At 37.6% G+C, this 14,504-nt stretch overlaps 1 protein-coding gene across 4 annotated transcripts in view; it reads right to left on the reverse strand.

Moving 5' to 3' along the window:
- Positions 1 to 2,306: 2,306 nt before the first annotated feature.
- The window catches only part of ALG5 (ALG5 dolichyl-phosphate beta-glucosyltransferase), a 42,121-nt gene continuing 29,923 nt past the window's right edge, over positions 2,307 to 14,504 (reverse strand). For 3 of the 4 annotated variants that reach the window (XM_007128877.4, XM_024125949.3, XM_028497330.2), the window contains 3 exons: positions 12,208 to 12,359; positions 5,151 to 5,236; positions 2,307 to 2,511 (listed from right to left, as the gene is read on the reverse strand). In XM_007128877.4, the coding sequence (XP_007128939.2) occupies positions 2,396 to 2,511; positions 5,151 to 5,236; positions 12,208 to 12,359 (354 nt within the window). In that variant the 3' untranslated portion in view covers positions 2,307 to 2,395. Of the gene's footprint in view, positions 2,512 to 5,150; positions 5,237 to 10,602; positions 11,861 to 12,207; positions 12,360 to 14,504 lie in introns of those variants that run through there. The other variant, XM_024125952.3, reaches the window with a different exon arrangement.

The following is a 14,504-nucleotide window of genomic DNA, read 5'->3' on the forward strand; positions in this document are numbered from 1 at the left end:
CAAATAAAAGGCAAGGTTTCTGCTCTTGAGGAAATTATAACAATAGAAAAAGTGGAAAACAGAACTGGAGAATTAACTGTGAATCGTGGAAATACACAACTACATAGAGACATAGAATTACAGATGTCAAGAAACATGTCATCATCCAGACATAATCTTGAGTCAAATAAACTCCATGTATACATATTCTATAAGAACAAGTCAGAAGGTAGAAAGTACTGTAAATGGTCATGTTGTCTGATTGTAATGAGATTGTACCCTCAGTTTTAATCATGGCCCATGATCCTATTTCCTGCTTTTATTTCAGTAGAAGCATGACACTGGCCACTTGTGTGATCTTGGGCAAATCACTTGTCTAACACTACTTCTTCGTTTCTGAAATGTGGGTAATCATACCTGTATGATAGAGTTGTTTGATCAGATTAAGCTAAATAATGCACATGAAATTCTTATCACAGTTCCTTGTACATAGTAAAATGATAGTAGCTGATATTTTTGCTTTTGCTATGGCTGCTTGCTCTTTTTGTTAGCAGGCTCTATAATGTCAACAAGTTAAACTACATTTTCTCTTACAGGGTGCCCCCGAGTCTGTACTACGCTGTTAGCTTAGGTGAACCTGTGCCTAGGAAGATAAATTGGCATTAAGGATATCAGAAACCTTAATAGGGCTCATGGGTGAACTACATAAAAAACTATTGACCCTTTTCCTGAAAATTCCTCTCATGCTTCAAACATACATTTTTATCACTAGCTTATGAAGAACAATAAATTATTTTATTGTCTTATTATAGTTTCATTAAGGATCTTATTTTTGGCTCAAGGCTTGTAACTTTAAATTCTTGTTAATGCTCACAGTCATTTTACTATTTGTTTTCTCTCATTTCTACTTGCATAAGCCTTGTTTTGTTCTGTTCATTTAAGTGACTTAAAGGCTCTCAAAACCTGGTAGTGAATGAAGTTTGTTTATTTACTTGATCGATATTAAGTGTTTACACTAAGCACTGTACTGGGAATACTAATTTGAGTAAGAAATGGTTTCTGTTTTCAAGGAGCTTGTTGTCTAATGTAGATGTGACAGCGTCACTGTTGTTGAAACTACTGGAGAGGAGTCCTCTTTAGCTTATTTACTTTTCCACATAAGTCTTGTCTTTAAATGTTGTATTTCGTTTGCTTCTGAAACTGTACGTACATGTCCCCCGTTATCATACTGTCAGAAACTGAAGTAGCATACTCATTAAAGAGTGTAGGCCCTGGATCCGAACTATGTGGGCTAGGGTCACAACTCTACTGTTTCCTACCTCTGTGACCTTGGGCAAGTCGACTGCTTTGTGCCTTAAGTTTCCTCTCCTATTGTAAAAGTTAGATGAGTCATTATATACTAAGTGCTTAGAACGGTGGTGGGCAGACAGTCAACACTCAGTAAATGTTAGGTATTATTATTTTCTCTAAAACATCAGAAACAATCTAATTCTTATTTTTAGGAGTTCATTGTTTTATAACTGCTATTTTTTAGTCTTTAGTTTCTCAAAAACACAGGCTTCTGATGTTATTAAGTAAATACATTTATTAATATCGCAAAACTTTCTCTTTTTAATAAAGAATTTCCAATTTTTATTAACATGAACTCAAGAGGGAAGGGTTGCCAGGAGGTAAGAAAAATTTAGAAGGAGATAAATAAGACTGTATGAGAAAGTGGATACCTTTGTGAGCAAGCCTATATCCTTTCTTTAACATAATTTCCTAGACTTTTACAGAATGAATTATGGGTTTAATATTGATAAATTTATATATATTTAAACATTTATTTTTAAATCCCTGAACACTATATGATTGTGGTTTATATTTAAGTTCATGAGAATAAGGCACTTTAGAGTAAGAATAATCGCTTCTGTCTTCTGTTTAAAAATTATATTTCTCAGAATCATAATGATAATTAATCTAAATGAATAAAATTGCTAAAGCAGGGCTTCCCTGGTGGCGCAGTGGTTGAGAGTCTGCCTGCCGATGCAGGCGACACAGGTTCGTGCCCTGGTCCGGGAAGATCCCACATGCCGCGGAGTGGCTGGGCCCGTGAGACATGGCCGCTGAGCCTGCGCGTCCGGAGCCTGTGCTCCGCAACCAGAGAGGCCACAACAGTGAGAGGCCTGCGTACTGCAAAAAAAAAAAAAAAAAAAAATTGCTAAAGCAAAAGAAAATCTGACTTTTGTTACAAACACCTTAAAAATTTTTGTGTCCAAAAGAGGTATAAAGATTTTTACTGCTGGCAGTAAATTCTTTAAAATTATCAAAAGGCAGACAATGGAATAGGTTTATTCCAGCTTTATTTAAAATTTTAATTTCAAATGAAATAATGTGACACTGATGGATAAGAATACAACCAAAGATGGCAAATAACCTAATTCACTTTCCTGGTTTGTTCAAGCCTCCAGGCACCAGTCAAATATCGAAGTCGTATAAAAAGTAGGTCCTTGCCCATCTGTAGCCAGCTCCAAAATGGAACTAATTTAGACCCTGCGATTTAAAAATAATTAAAAATAAATATATTTTCAGGAAACATAACAGTTTAAAATTGTATTTTAGAAGTCATGACCTTTGTGAGCTTCTAGTCACCTTAATTTAAACTTACATTATTTATATTATATATGTATGTCTGTTAAACAATTCCTTTGTACATTTAAAAATGATTTTCGGGGCAAATCTTCATGTTTTACACACTGCTTTTCAACCTCATGTACTACAGAGAATCAGATACACCTCTATACATAATACAAGTACAGATTAATAATCTGAGATAAGAAAGCCAAGACAAAAACCCAACTTTTATTCTAATTCTACCAAAGACTCTCAATCAGATAAAATAAATACATCTTAGCTAGGCCATCTTTTTGTCTAGTGGTTGTCAAATGGCAACATGCCAAGTGCAGTTGACTACATGACATCTGCCTCCTTGAGCATGTCTTAAAAGCTTATATTCCTTGATTTTACCCCTTGGAATTGTTTTTTTTTTTTTGGTAAGTCAGAAGCAGACCTGCCCTGCCCTCCAATTTCAGGTAACTGGTGTGCTGGGTGGTAGAGTGACGTGGTAAAGACCACAGGACGATCACTGACAATTTCCAGATTGAAGCCCAAACGCTCTAGCTTCTTTCTCTGTTCCTTTCTCCCCCCCCCCCCCCGCCCCCACCACAGCTTTACTGAGGTGTAATTGGCAAATAAAATTGAAATGTATTTAAAGTGTACAACGTGATGATTTGATAGCCGTATACACTGTGAAATGATTACCACAATGAAGTTAACACATCCACCGTAATTAATTTAAATCATGGATAAGAGATTTAAATATCTTCAAAGCCAAAGTGAGTGGTTTCTCTAAAAACAAAAAAAACAAAACACCGAAATGAAACTGAGTTATTTGTAGTGAGGTGGATGGACCTGGAGTCTGTCATACAGAGTGAAGTAAGTCAGAAGGAGAAAAACAAATACCGTATGCTAACACATATATATGGAATCTAAGAAAAAAAAATGTCATGAAGAGAGTAGGGGTAGGACGGGAATAAAACAAAGACCTACTAGAGCATGGACTTGAGGACATGGGGAGAGGGAAAGGTAAGCTGTGACGAAGTGAGAGAGTGGCAGGGACATATATGCACTACCAAATGTAAATTAGATAGCTAGTGGGAAGCTGCCGCATAGCACAGGGAGATCACCTCTGTGCTTTGTGACCACGAGAGGGGTGGGATAGGGAGGGTGGGAGGGAGGGAGACACAAGAGGGAAGAGATATGGGGGGTGGGAGGGAGGGAGATGCAAGGGGGAAGAGATATGGGGACATATGTATATGTATAGCTGATTCACTTTGTTGTAAAGCAGAAACTAACACACCATTGTAAAGCAATTATACTCCAATAAAGATGTTAAAAAAACAAAACAAAACAAAACAAAAAAATCCCAAAACACCTTGAAGTGAAATAAAACTTGGGAGGATCTAAACTGAGAATTTCAGATGGCCCTGCTCTAGTGGGGAGGGACCGATCGTATATGGTTGAGGGTTTGGGGTTATTAACAGAAAAACTGCTCACTAAGTGCTGGCTAACGAGATTTAACACTCAACTCTCTGAGAAATTCAAGTGAGCAACTGATATAAAATGAAACATATTTTTACTTTTCCCCACTTCAGCTTCCCATAGAGTCTATGCTGGGCACAGATCAACACAGATACATCGAGCGAGCTGACCCAGACGAGTCTGAGGCAACCTTTCACCTGCTTCCCATCCCCTTTGATCTAGGCTGCTACTGTGGAGATTAGTCAAACTGCTGTAAACTCAGTATGATTCAGCAAGACTCCAAGAGGTCTACATAGCTTGTATGATTTCCAGACCGGTTCTTAACCTTTTTCTGTCCCTAAACATCTGAGGTTGCTTACTTCAACAGTGACTTTTCAAGAGGAGGCCATGCTTACCTGGGGGACAGGTGACTTTGAAAAAGTCTCCAGTTAACTGCTCCTACACTGTGAATTAATTTAGGATCATTCTAAGGTAAGCAAAGGAGAACACTAGAATATATTTTAAATTCTAAACAGTGAGAGCTGTCTAAGCTTTTCTGAATAGAAATTATTCGGATGTATGATAGATTTCACATTTTAAATCTTAGAAATCTTTACATTTTTGGATATATGTACAGATGCCAGTTAAAAATCGGCTGTGAATGGATTATGGACATTTGGAGTAAAAACAACTAATTCCTCATTTGGCTTTGCACAGTGGTTTGTAGGTACTCAAAAGTCACTGAGTAATGAAATAATACTAAAAAAAAAAATTGGTATTACAAACAATAAAGTTTATCTGAAGACTATTCACCTTGCTTCTAGCCAGAAATCACCATGATCCTGTCTACTGTACAAGTTTTTATTGAATTTCTTAGGCAAGCCAGTAGGCCTAATGAAGACCCTAAGAAGAGACTAAAAAATACAGAAGGCAGTAAGCCAGCTGGAGGAGGGTGGCAAGGATTAGTAGGCAGTACTGTCCATGAAACTGCCTCTCTGAGTTAGGACAGCTGAGCCGGGGTGATAGTAAAGCCAGCTGACTTCACTGGACAACTGTATGGTCTGACGTCTTCCCCGACTTAAGATCAGCTGTAATGTAAACAATATACTCACCTTCAATTTCAGTCCAGTTGACAGCAATTTCTGCTATTGGGATTTTAAAGAACTGTGCTATGTAAAGCAGTTCTACATCAAATGCCCTGAAATAGAAAATACACTGCTATTTATTTTTAAAAAGACAAATAGAGTGTAATTAAATCTCTACCTTGGCATGTTTTAAAGAAGCTTACACAGCAGATATAAAAGCTTATACTCTAAAAGTGAAGGCCAGATAAACATAAGGTCAAATAAAAGCAAAGTAGTAGTTCAGGAGCTTCAAGGCAAATAATATAACATTGCCTGTCACTGCATAACATATAAATGAGAAATATAGCATCTCTGTCACAACTCAGAAACTCCCAGAGGTAAAAACGGCCTCCTGGGCTCCAACAGAGAAAATTTAATCCTGGAAATTTTCAAGATTGATGGTTTTCAAATCCCAACCTTAACTAGCTCAAGAAACAGAACTGATAGCATTTTCAACGGATTCAGAGAGCTGGTAAAACAGAACCTTGAGAAGCACTAGGAAAGAATGTTCTCAATCACTTTAGAGCTGCTTGATTACATTCTTCTATTTCTTTTCTAAGTACGGCGTCCCTGTGGCCTGCCTTCCCTCTTCCGCTGCCCAATGCCGTCCCGGCCAAAACAGGACTGGCAGCTGGTAAAAGCAGAAAGCCAGTTTAGGCTGGCCTGAAAGGCCTTGTGGGTATGACTACATATATACATTGTCTCATTTTAACATACACTTAAAATCATCTCTAGTCTGAATTCCCAGCTCAGCCTTCCTTCTACCTAGGAAAGACTCTTTCTTAAAAAGCTCCTCTTCAATCAGCCCTTTGGTTAGGTTGAATCTGCTTTCCTTAACATTTTTGAATCCTGACTTAGAAGTTTTCCTGGATTTTAACAAAATTCTCTCAACCAGTTGCTTCCTTTCATTGGCATTAAACTCAAAAAGAAAAGCACCACTGCCCGCGCTGCACTTCATGCTTTTACTTGTCTCGAAAAGCACTAAAGTCTTTCACTGTTTTGCTTTCATTCTTGAGACATGAAACGCCCCACTTTCTAGACTGCATGGAACACGCTTCAAACTTCCCAGGCTTGGTTTTAAAATATGAGCACAAACAAGAAAACGCCTAAAATTCACTTCTATCTGATTTCCCTGATTCCAGACAATCTGAATTTGGGAGTTTTGTTTTCTTGGCTACAATACCACCACCATCCATTATGCAACTAGTTTAAATCCCAAGTGTTTGGATAATTCAATATGAAAACTATTTTTTTAAAACACTTAATGCTTTTCCTTATCCTAATAAAATATTTACTTAAGATGATAAAACCATCTACAAAAGCATTCTTTGTGTTTCTAAAAGGACTAAGTAAAACTTCTATTAAGTAGAATTGTGACACTCATGAAAGAAGGAAATAATTTGAATATTAACCCTTAAAACTTTCCTTTAACATAAAACCAAAAAATTACCTAATGGGCTGCTGAGTAATGCTATTTAATAATCTGATCAAGATTCTTAAGTATTTCTCCAAAGATATCATATAGAATTAGTGACTTATCAAAGACACAAAACAACATAAAAATGATGAATGAAAAGGAGTGGGGTAAAAAACCACTGATTAACTGAAATACAAATTAAATTTTTTTTATATTAAAAACTGAAAGGGCTATTCATCTTATAAACTATTATTCTTATTATACCCTTCTCCCCTTAAACATTTTAGAAGACGAGATGTTTATTTTAAAAAAACCCAAAAAAACGACAACAAAAAACCACAAAACAAAACAACAAACTGCAGTTCATATCACCATATTACAAATAAGAGACCAATCTGTTACCAAAGCAAACATTATAATTAAAATACCAAGTACTTCTGGATGGAACCTTATGCCAATAAAGAGAAGCAGCATAAGGGTTATTCTCCAACTGAAATGACTTCTTGAGTTTTTGTAAATGTGGGGAGGGCAGAGTCACCATGTTTTCTTTTGTTATTCAGTTCCTGATATAGCTGTTACCTCAGGAACAGATGTATTTCTGAAGAACAAAGAGTGTGTTGAGACTCTGCTAAACATGGCACACACACACACCCTACTGCTCCCTCCTGAAATCCCACTAAAATTAAAACAACAATGATGGGATAATCATATGAGAACAAAAAGAGGAGAAGATAAGAGTAACAAAAAAAAAATGTGAACGTTGGAAAGTAGCTAGACAAGTGGTAACTAGAAAGTAGACAACAGCAGAGGGAGAAGACCAGAGCAGGTTAATGGGCACCACAGAGCCCCCGAGGCTCAGGCATCAAGGGCCCAAGTGACCTCTGTAAGTGGAGTTGCAGGTGGGCTGCAAACCGGAGGGCTCACTGAAAATCTGTATGAGATTCTCCTTTCTTCCAGCCGGTTCTGTGAATGCTGGCAGCCAGGATCATATCTCTTAGGCAGCAGATTGAAGGATCCCACTTCAGTGAAAATGACCAGCCCAAAACATAGTGACAGCTGGGAGTTACCCACACAAAATGGCCCCACTAGTTTAATTTGTAGTGAAATCTATCAGTCAGTCAGTTCGCTGACCACGCACCCAGCTGCTGATGAGCTAAAATTTTTAGCACCATACTAAACATATCTGAGGATAAACTTTAATGATAAAAACAAACTTAAAGAAAAAAACTGGAGCAACAGAAACAACGCATGGAAAGAAGAAAATGTCAAAGTGTTAATGGAAGCTACTGTAGTCATGAAACAAGAACAGATTTAGAAAAACGAATACTAGAATACAAGAGTTGCAGGAAACTGAGGTTTTGATAGCAGAAATAAAAATTTAAAAGGGTTAGATGATAAAATTGAGGAAATCTCAAAAGAAGAAAAATAGGAAGAGGGAGAGAAAATAAAATTAAAGGATCAATAGGGAAGTTCTATATCTGTTTTACAGGAGAGAAGAGAGAAAAGACAGAGGAGATCATTGAAGAAATGAATAAAGGACATTTCTCAGAACTAAAGGACATGGGTTTCCAGACTTAGAGGGCCTCCTGAGTACTCAACAAAAGGCATGAAAAAGAGCCACATTAAGTCACTGAATCATGACATTTCAAAACACTCTGAATAAAAGGCTTCCAAAGTGGGGTGGAAACAACATGCCATAGACAAGGTATCAAGATTAGATTACTGACAGAATTGGACTTTTCCACAGAAACACTGATGCCAAAGACAACAGAGCAATGCTTTCCAAATCCAGAGGAAAAAGGATTTCCAACCTATAACTCTTTCTCCAGCTAACTGGTAAACAAGCGTGAGGGTAGAATCAAGGCACGTCTCTACATGCGGGGTCTCGCGGTGTCTTTCTCATATTTTTTAGGAGGTGTAGAGAAGTGTGCTCTACTAAATTAGGATGAAAACCAAGGAAAACAAGATCTAGGACAGGAGCTGCAGCAGGCCAGGACACAACTAGAAAGAAAGAGCCGATGAGAAAGGCTTTCTATGTCCAAGAAAGGCTTTCCATCTCCAAGAAAAAGATGGAATTGAGGCATAATCTGATGTGTCTGGGAACTTATGCTCCTGTCAGAGAGTGAGGACAAGGAAGTGTTAGATCCACAGTCAAGTAATGCCAGCAAAAAACTCCAGTTATTACCTTTAGAAAAACAAAAAGTACTACAAAAAAAGTACTATGTGGGTCGTATAATCCCATTGCATGCTACGGCTCAAATCTGAATTCTCTATAGCCAGCTATAATGATCAATGCTGAGCTAAGCAAACATTATTTTAAAACTGTATTAGGAGCATAACTGTGGAGGGTGTACAGGAGTTTAAAAGAACGAAATACTTGTCCATTGATTTCCTATTGTGGAAATTAATATCTAAAACTGAAAAGCTTAGACGTAGTTATGCAGACCCATTGTTTTCAATGTGAAAGCAAACACCACAAACAAGCAGTAAAGAGATGAAAGTGACTAGAGTGAGGGAGCAGGAATGGGGGATGGATGGAGATGGGGCAAAGGACAACTGTTTTCTTGTTATAAGCCTGATGGAATGACTTTAAATTATAAACATGAATAACACTGATTAAAAATAAAAAAATTCACTAGAAGAAAGTACATTTCAAAGAATCCATTTAAAAAATTATTCATAAATTGGGTCAAATTATACCTTAACATTAAATGGAAAGAATTTAGGTGAGGTAGAGTTCAGAGGATGGAGATTTTATATACATATTTATAGTTAACATTTAACGTTACCCATACTCAAGTAATTCGGAATCAAAGAGATGCCTGTAGTCTTTTAACTTCAGCAGTACAGCGTATCCCTTGAAGTTTTGTAATACCTAGAAACTCTACTTGACTTGGATTCCCTGAAAGTTACAAGAAAAATCTCAGCGAATCTTTAGAACAAGTCCTCTTAAAAAAACCGTCTAAGGAGACACTTATATGGAAATGAGTAGATGCACAATTTGGTTTCTAAAACTTATGCTGCATAAGAAAAAACAAATCTGCTCTTTAGTCTTTCTTGATTGAAGTGAAGGAACAGAGATGTTTAAATAAAGACAATGAAACATTACTGTGGTGAAGGGTATATTGCTAATCAGGTTGATACATGTGTATTTGGTGGTTCTCCTTTATGGGCACAACATAAACATAACTGGACCCTAAAGAGAGATGTGAGAAGCTAAAATTTTAAGTCAGGTCAATATTATGCCAATCAAATTGCAAATAAATAATTAAAAAGACATGCACATGAACATAAAATTTAAAGAAGAAAAAAATAAAAACATGTTCTTTAACTTAAAAGACCCATAAAACCTTGGAAAGTGCTGGCCAATACACTAGCCACATGTGGCTGGCTACTGGGCAACTGAAATGTGGCTAGTGTGAATTGAGATGTACTGTACTCTGAAGACACAGTACAAAGAAAAGCATGTAAAAGAGCTCAGTATTTTTTTCATACTGAGTGCATGCCGAAATGACTATGTTTATATTGTGTTCAATATAGTGTTAAAATAAATGTCACCTTTCTTTTGACTTTTTAATGTGGCTACTAGAAAATTTAAAATTACATATATGGCTTGCATTTGTGTCTCGTATTATATTTCTGTTGGACAACGCTGCCTTACAACAGCCCTGCCTTAGAACAGTCCTGACAAGGAAACTTCATGATTTTTAAGTCATCAACCCTAACCCTAATGTTCTCCATTTTTAAATCCCTCCTTCTGAACTACAAAGAACCTAGTTCTTTGACCATAGATGGAGACATAACCTCTGACTGAAAAATATCTAATGCAGAGGGAGGGCTTTACTTCTAGAGTGGCTTCTTAATAAATAAGAGTCTCTGATTTTGGAGTCCGTTAACTATCAATATATTTTATTCTTTAACATAACAGAAACATGCATCTTAATTTTAAAACCAAATATACATTACTTAAAAAATATTAATCTAGGAAAGATTTAAAAACATGTTTGATAATTTTAATTCTGAAACTAGTTTCTTTAAAGTTATTTGGGAAGATTATATGACATCTATTTCTACAGAGATAACAGATCTTTGCAAACAGACACATGAAAGTAATAGAGACTATAAAAATGAACATCTACTGGAATAATTATGCAGACTCCCACCATGAACAGAATTCACACAGAACCCAGTACTAACAGTAAGTGTTCTTTCAACAGTATTTATTGAGTACCTATGATGTGCCAGGCACTCTCTTTGCTATACAATAAGCAAAATCAGATGGGATTCTTGCTCTTGTGGAGCTTACGTTTTAATAGAGAAAAAGAAACATTACACAAATAAAACACTACAGATGTGACAGGTGCTACGAGAATGGCTTATGGCACTGCAACAGCATACAATCAGGGGCATCTGATCTGGTACAGAGAGTGAGGGCAGGTTGTCCTAACGAAGATGTGAAGCATAAGGAGACCTTGACGGAGGGGCAGTGGGTGGTGAGAAGGAAGAATCTGCACATGGAGACTCAGGTGGGCCAGACGGTAATATCAATACTGATACTGCCTATTGGCATCCCTCTCAAGGCCCTGGAAGGCACCGAAAGGCAACGGGAAGCAGAAGAGGCGCATCTGATTGATCACTTCTAATTTCTGAAGGGTCCCCTTGGACTGCAGCATAGGACTTGATGTCCTAGATCGTGGTGAAGATGAAGAGAAATGAAGGGACATAAAAGCTCAAAACAGGCCTCGGTCATGGGCTGGATATACGGAGGGGCTGTGGGGAAGGCTGTAATGACTCCAAGGTTTCAGGCTTCTATGTGACTGTTATTCCCTAAACAGGCTGGGAGCTGAGGCGAGGTCTGGGACAAAGAGAGGCCGAACGCTGCTGATAGGTTCATTGAGACGGTAAGTGGTCATATTAAACATGACCACTGGATTTAATGATAGGAGGGTAACTAGATGTTTAGATGGGAGGATGGGTGAGGAGTGAGTGGGAAGCCAGAAGATGGTGACAGTGAATATGGACCACTTTTCCAAGAAAAGGTTTGCTGTGAAAGGAAAGAGGGCTAGAGTTGAAGGGGTGCTGGGGGCAGGGGTCAATGGAGAGGGTGTTTTTCTAATGGCAAGAGAAATTTAAACTTGAAAAAACGGATGGGAAAGATGTGGTTGAGAGAAAAGGCTAAATACACTGGAGAGAAAATAAGTGAACAGGACTGGGTTGTCAGAAGGTGGAAGGGGATGCAGAGGTCCGAGGATTGGTCTTAGGCAGGAGAGGGAAGTTACTCCTGCAAAAGAAAGGAAAGAAGAGAAAGTGGGTACCCTCTTCTGCTTTGATATGTCTGAGCTTTTTCTTTTTCCTTTGAAGGAAAAAAAGGAAGCTTAAGGAAACAGGACGTTTTCAGGCCTCTCAATTTATACTGTCTACAATTAAGGTAAATGTATAACTTTATACCCTATGTTTGGTTTGAGATAAATAAGAACCAAACCAGTAAAGGTGCAGATTAAGTTTACATATATAAGTGTCAATTTTGTTTAAACCTGCATATTCATTATGGGAATACAGGGCTACTGCCCATTACCTGGAGAAACTGCTGTATAAGATACACCAGACACATTCCGGTTAGGAACCTACCATCGTTCAATGTGGAGAGATGAAAACGTCCGTGACGCTGCTTCTCGAGTTAATAATTTGAACCCACACTGTGTGTCCCTGATTCCTTTGACACAAAGGAACCACACCAGAAAGTGGAACCCATACATGAGAAGAGTACGGAAGTAAGAACGCTGAAACAAAGACAAAATATAAATGACTTTTCTATTTATCTATAAAGGAGACATTGAAAACACCTGGCTGTAGACAACTGCAACAATATTTAATTGACTGGGTAGATCTCACACATGAATGCCATTGTTCCATTAGCTGCACGGGCAAAGTCTATTCTAGAAACTGTGAGGACGCCTAATGCTTGGAGCTGGACAGAGGCTCGAAAAGTAGTTACTCACTTCCTAGAGTGGAGTCAGACAAGAAGAATCACAGTGCCTGTGAGAGTCAGGGCTTCAATGCACCAGAAATATACCACAGCAGTTGGAGGGCTGCTCTGAGCCAGGAGAACATCTCATTTACCTTATATTTTGTGCCCCCAATACATTTCAGTTTCAAAAAAAGGTGAGTTAATAGAATATCTTGGAAAAATGAAACACTAAGATTTCAACCTGAAGTATGATACCTCGCTAATGAGAATACGATAGAAGAGGTACAGCAGAGTGTCACAGACTAGAAAGGAGTTTGAAACCAAAACCCAGTGTCTCTAACTATGACAGATATTTCTGATTAAATATATATTTAACAGGAAAGTTCTTTAATACTTTGGATATTAAACTTAAGTAGTCTAATCCTATCTGAGAATTCACTATCGTTATTAGTCGTTAATTTTATTATTAGTAGTAACATGACATATATTCCATTATTCATTAAACAATGCAAACTTTAAAAAAATCATTAATTATCACTGAATTCAAGACTTTCATATTTAGGATTAAAAAAAGATAAGATCTCTTAAAGTTTTCTATAATTATGGTAATAGACCCATGGAATGATATATTACATATACACATAAGCAAACCAGTAAGAGTCTATGCAGAATATTTAATACCTCATCCTAGTAAATATCTCATCCTCCTTTTGGCTTTTCTTTTTCATAATTGTAATCTTTAGTATTGTCCTTCATTCACATCTTTCTCTATCACCATGGAACAAAATCATGACTCAACAGTGAAAAAATGATGGGAGAAAAGCCATGGAACTGAGCAGGCCTATATTTGAATCCTGGCTCCATTAATAATTAGCAGGCTGTGGGCTTCCCTGGTGGCGCAGTGGCTGAGAATCCGCCTGCCAATGCAGGGGACATGGGTTCGAGCCCTGGTCCGGGAAGATCCCACATACCGCAGAGCAACTAAGCCCGTGCGCCACAACTACTGAGCCTGTGCTCTAGAGCCCGTGAGCCACAACTACTGAGCCTGCGTGACACAACTACTGAAGCCCACGTGCCTAGAGCCCGTGCTCCGCAACAGGAGAAGCCACCACAATGAGAAGCCCATGCACCACAACGAAGAGTAGCCCCCGCTCGCCGCAACTAGAGGAAGCCCGTACGCAGCAACGAAGACCCAATGCAGACAAAAATAAATAAATTTATTAAAAAAAAAATGATTAGCAGGCTGACCTTGAACAAGTTACTTCCACTCTCTAAATTCCACTTTCCTCATCTAGAATGAAAATGCCTGCCTCACAAAGGTACTGTAAAGTTTAAATGAGATAATATTAAAGCCTTTAACCAAGTGTTTGGTACAGGAAGTAACAGAAAGTTAATAAAGGTTTTTAATAAGGGAAGAAGGCTTGAAAGCTCACTTTAACCTCCTGACCACAGTTTCACTTGTGTATTAAATAGGGCAAGAAGGGAAGGAAGAATAAAATACTTATCTATAGGGTACGTAAAACAAACTCTTTGAAAAGCTCTAGCACTTCTCACTGATCACCTAGAATCATTGGTTATGTTTTGATGTAAGTATGTCTTACCTCTCTAAGCAGATAGGGCAGAAACCACATCTTAAAATACTTTGGGAATCTCACAACAGCTTGCTCAGTGCCTTTCATTTAAAATATTTCCAATAAATACTGGTTGACTGATTAAACCTCCAAAAGAGCATTTATGCTTAGGAAAGGAACGAATAGAAATCGAAAGGTAGAAAAATAAAAATTAAAAGGTAGAAAAATAATACCTATAAACTATTCTCCTTGAATGATTTTTAACATGATTTAGATGAGCTTACTAGTAACCAAATAAAAATATTCATGACTGCTTTTGCTTGGATGTTAATAGAAGATTTTGTTCGTTTTAGGATAATGGCTATTTTTTTTAAAAAACAGAAACA

The sequence above is a fragment of the Physeter macrocephalus genome, chromosome 13 (assembly GCF_002837175.3).
Source record: "Physeter macrocephalus isolate SW-GA chromosome 13, ASM283717v5, whole genome shotgun sequence".
NCBI lineage: Eukaryota > Metazoa > Chordata > Mammalia > Artiodactyla > Physeteridae > Physeter > Physeter macrocephalus.